Here is a 5,000-nt window from a genome sequence, read left to right on the forward strand (position 1 = left end):
CAAGAGTTAACCAGTATTCTCAGTCTTTCACCACTATTCTGTCCACCTCCCTAATGCAAGAGTTAACCAGTATTCTCAATCTTTCACCACTATTCTGTCCACCTCCCTAATGCAAGAGTTAACCAGTATTCTCAGTCTTTCACCACTATTCTGTCCACCTCCCTAATGCAAGAGTTAACCAGTATTCTCAATCTTTCACCACTATTCTGTCCACCTCCCTAATGCAAGAGTTAACCAGTATTCTCAGTCTTTCACCTCTATTCTGTCCACCTTCCTAATGCAAGAGTTAACAAGTGTTCTCAATCTTTCACCACTATTCTGTCCACCTCCCTAATGCAAGAGTTAACCAGTATTCTCAATGTTTCACCCCTTTCACTGGCACACTCCTGAACTCCCTGCCAGCTGCTGTGTCTCCCCTGCCTGTGACTTGAACTCTATCAGGAGGGAGGCTGCAACACACTTACCCTCAAATTTTAATGATGTTTTTAATCTTCAACTCTTTCATCATCTTAACACACATTGCCTCAAAATTAATTATGTTGTTGATAATAATTACAGACCATCTCCCTCTCTCTCTCTCTCTCTCTCTCTCTCTCTCTCTCTCTCTCTCTCTCTCTCTCTCTCTCTCGCTGTATCATTCCTGCCTAGCGTAAGAGATGAATACACAGACAATGATACGTGACCTTGAACTCCTTACCTGACAGACTAATTAGCAGGTACATTATACAATTGTCACCTGAATGAAGGGAAGATAAGTGAAAGGAAAGGGTTAGAAGGTAAGAGGAGGAGAAGGAAGGGAAGAGATGAGAAGGGAGAGGAAAAGAAGGAAAGAAAAGAGAGGAAAGAGGATTATGAAGGGGAAAAAGAAGATTAGAAAGAAATAGAAGGGGGAAAGAAGAAGAGAGAAGGAAAGAAAGAAGAGGAAAAAGAGATTAAGAAAGAAAAGAGAAGAGAGAGAGAGGAGAAGGAAAGAGACGAGAAAAGACAGAACAAGAAACGGAAAAAAAAGGAAAACAAGAGAAAGAAAATATTACGAAAATGAGAGAAAGAGAAGAGAAGGAGAAGAATGAGAACAGAAGAGAAGATAGAATAACAGAAATGAAAGAGAACAAGAGAACGAAAAATATTACGAAAAGGAGAGAAGGGGAATGGGAAGGGAGGAGGAGGAGGAGGAGGAGGAGGAGGAGGAGGAGGAGGAGGAGGAGAAGGAGGAGGAGGAGGAGGAGGAGGAGGAGGAGGAGGAGGAGGAGGAGGAGGAGGAAGAAGAGAAAGGGAAAATGGAAGCAAAGGAAGAATAATGAAGACGAGAGAGGAGGAGGAGGAGGAGGAGGAGGAGGAGGAGGAGGAGGAGGAGGAGGAGGAGGAGGAGGAGGAGGAGGCGTGCAGAGGGAGGTGGTGAGGAAATAAGACATTTTGTTCGCTAGTTTGTTGACAAATGAATTGAGGTGAGACTGTGGTGAGGACAATGGTGGTGGTGGTGGTGGTGGTGGTGGTGGTGGTGGTGATAATTTTCTTTCTTTGTATGACTGGTGAGGGTAGGGATGGTAGTAGTAGTAGTAGTAGTAGTAGTAGTAGTAGTAGTAGTAGTAGCTTGAACCCTTTACCTCCTGCCCTGCCCTGATTACTGACCCTGAGGATTTTGTTTAGGGCACCCTTGTTGTAACCCTTAGGACACTTCAGGACCTCCACCAGACGCCCTCTTAACCTGTGCCTTTGAGGAATATAACACACACACACACACACACACACACACACACACACACACACACACACACACACACAGGTAGATAGATAGATAGATAAAAATTTGTACGAGTATATGAAAAATTTAGAGTGAGAGAGAACTGCATTACTGTAGCACACACACACACACACACACACACACACACATATATACAGACAGACACACACTCTCTCACACACTCCCTCTCTCTCTCTCTCTGCACAGTCTTTCTTCGGGCGCACGTACAACAACGCTGGGTCGCTGGGGCACTGCAAGAACGGCGGCCGCTGTGTCATCACCAAGAAGAACAGAACCTCCTGCAAAGCCTGTCGCCTCACCAAGTGTCTGGCGGCGGGCATGAGCAAGTCTGGATCCAGGTGTGTGTGTGTGTGTGTGTGTGTGTGTGTGTGTGTGTGTGTGTGTGTGTGTGTGTGTGTGTGTGTGTGTGTGTGTGTGTGTGTGTGTGTGTGTGTATCTGTCTACCATACCTACATCACACCTAACCTAACCTAACCTAACCTAACCTAACCTAACCTAACCTAACTTAACGTATACCCACTACCTAACCCTTTATGCCCCACAGGTACGGCCGACGGTCTAACTGGTTCAAGATCCACTGTTTACTGCAGGAGAAGGCCAGCGCCACTCTGTCAGCGGCCTCTAATGTCCTAAGCCCTGGGTGTAAGCGCTCCCTTCACCACCTGGAGGATGCGAGAGTGAAAGACGAAGACAGCGGCACAGACTCCCCAGCACTGAGTAGCCCTGAGTCACAAACTTCTGAAGGCTCTGTGGATGATACCCGCAGGACTCCCTTCCCGTTGTATCCTAAGCTTGGAGTCCTGTCGCCGTTTTTCCTACACCCATCCACATCTCCGGCCTATCCTCGTCTACCATTCTATCCGTATCTGTATCCGGTTCTAAGCGCGGCCGTGTCAGCTGCTGTAGAAGTCTCACCGCCCAGTACACATTCTCTCACCCCTACGCCGCCGTCACCCCCGCATCTTCTCCCCCTCTTCCGTGACCACAAGCCCCTCCCGCACCGCCCCCCGTCCCCTGGCACCCCCACGCCCCCCACCCCCCAGCCTGATGACGTGGAGACGGGGGAATCTGACCTGCAAAACGAGCCTATTGATTTGTCAGTCAGAAGGCCTACTGAGCCCTCCCCCCCACCCCCTCAGCCTCCCCCGTCAAGACACCCCCTCCCCCCACCCCCGCGCAGTTGACGTATAGCATGAGGGTGACGGCTGCTTCCATCACCCCGCCCTCCTCCTCCCCCCAGCGCAGGACCGGCCCGCCACGCCTCCCACCCCTGTTGATCTATCCTGTAATGCTTAAAACACGCCCCCCACTCCCCCTAACCCTTCTCTCCCCACTCTCCCCCCTTCTCCCCACCCCCCGAGCAATACAGAAGACAAGGGCAGTTTATACAGAAAATTAAATACTTCTCTTGATATAATTCAGTTAATTATACAGAAAAGAGAAAATTTGCCCCTTTTAGTGTGTATACCAGGATATTCAAACTTGTATACTCCGGCAACATGTATACGGAACTATAGACGACTGAATACACAGGACTATAGACGCCAGAACAAAGATACAAGACAGGGAAAAGGAATAAGCAAATTTTCTCACCAAGTAAACCAAGAAATTTAAACATCTATAATTTATCAGAATAAGTATAAGTGACAGAATACACACGACTATAGACGACTGAATACACAGGACTATAGACGCCAGAACACACATACAAGACAGGGAAAAAGGAATAAGCAAATTTTCTCACCAAGTAAACCAAGAAATTTAAACATCTATAATTTATCAGAATAAGTATAAGTGACAGAATACACACAACTATAGATGACAGAAGTATAAAGGAAGGAATCTGTATAACAACTATAAATTCCTTGACTATACGCGAAAGAAGGGTATTTAAAGGAACACAAACAAAGAATTAAGTATAAGTGAAAGAATTTTGTTATTTATGAAATCTATAAGGAATTGAATCCCCTCAAATGCCGCCTATAAACGACTGAATCCATGTAAACGAGAAAACTATAGATTCTTGAATATATTTAACACGCGAAGCTGAATAAGTGAATAAAGAAAATGAATAAATATGTAAACAGGAAAAAGGAGAAGAATAGGAGGAGGAAGAAGAAGAAGAAGAAGAAGAAGAAGAAGAAGAAGAAGAAGAAGAAGAAGAAGAAGAAGAAGAAGAAGAAGAAGAAGAAGAAGAACAACAACAACAACATTATCAACAACAACAACAACAACAACAACAAAGGAAATGAAGAAAAAGAAAGAAACAACAAAAATAAAGAAAGAAAAAAAGGAAAGAAAGAAAAGAAAGAACAAGAAAGAGAAAAGAAGAAGAAAAAATAACAAATAAGAAAAACTTGAATAAATAATGAAATAAGTTGAAAAATAAAATAAATAAATAAATACAAAAAATGAAGAGGGAAGAAGTGATGCCCGAAATGACGAACCAAAACAAAAACAACAACAACAACAACAACAACAACAGCAACAACAAACAAAGTCCCGCCACCTTCCTAACTGGTCACTGTAGAGTTAGCAATATTTCTTAGATTTTATAGATAGCAAATAAATATATATATATATAATAATAATAATAATAATAATAATAATAATAATAATAATAATAATAATAATAATAACTAATATATCACAGAGGGCAAATTATATTATCAAATTATTTTTTATAGTTATTTTCTATACAAGTAATTTTAGTGTATATATAATTTGTATAGTAATAATTTTCTATATAATTTTTTTTTTGTGATAGAAGGTAAGAAAGAAAGAAAGATTTATTAGTTAGAATATAGAACTTTTATTGTTATTGATGCATCTCTCTCTCTCTCTCTCTCTCTCTCTCTCTCTCTCTCTCTCTCTCTCTCTCTCTCTTAATTCACTTTGTCGAACGAGAGAGAGAGAGAGAGAGAGAGAGAGAGAGAGAGAGAGAGAGAGAGAGAGAGAGAGAGAGAGAGAGAGAGAGAGAGAGAGAGAAATAACTGTACATAAACTAGACTATGATTTAGAGCGAGGAAATGAAATAGAAATAGATTATCATTATCATCACTAATATCCTTAAATTAGCTTCTATTTTACTGACATTTTACACACAATACATCAAGACACGCCTACTTTATTCAGAGTATACATTAAGAACACACATACACCTTACAACGCATTTTCTTTAATATATGTCAACCCTTTATATCAGAGTAGCTTGTTGAAGGAGAAGAGGAAGAGGAGG

At 42.2% G+C, this 5,000-nt stretch overlaps 1 protein-coding gene across 1 annotated transcript in view; it reads left to right on the forward strand.

Annotated features, from left to right (window-relative positions):
* The window catches only part of LOC135095976 (protein embryonic gonad-like), a 34,330-nt gene extending 31,305 nt beyond the window's left edge, over positions 1-3,025 (forward strand). Inside the window, exons 4-5 of the mRNA XM_063997135.1 lie at positions 1,949-2,100; positions 2,307-3,025. Of these exons, the coding sequence (XP_063853205.1) occupies positions 1,949-2,100; positions 2,307-2,946 (792 nt within the window). The 3' untranslated portion in view covers positions 2,947-3,025. The remainder of the gene's footprint in view (positions 1-1,948; positions 2,101-2,306) is intronic.
* The last annotated feature ends 1,975 nt before the right edge of the window (positions 3,026-5,000 follow it).

Source organism: Scylla paramamosain, unplaced genomic scaffold, assembly GCF_035594125.1.
Source record: "Scylla paramamosain isolate STU-SP2022 unplaced genomic scaffold, ASM3559412v1 Contig2, whole genome shotgun sequence".
Taxonomy (NCBI): domain Eukaryota; kingdom Metazoa; phylum Arthropoda; class Malacostraca; order Decapoda; family Portunidae; genus Scylla; species Scylla paramamosain.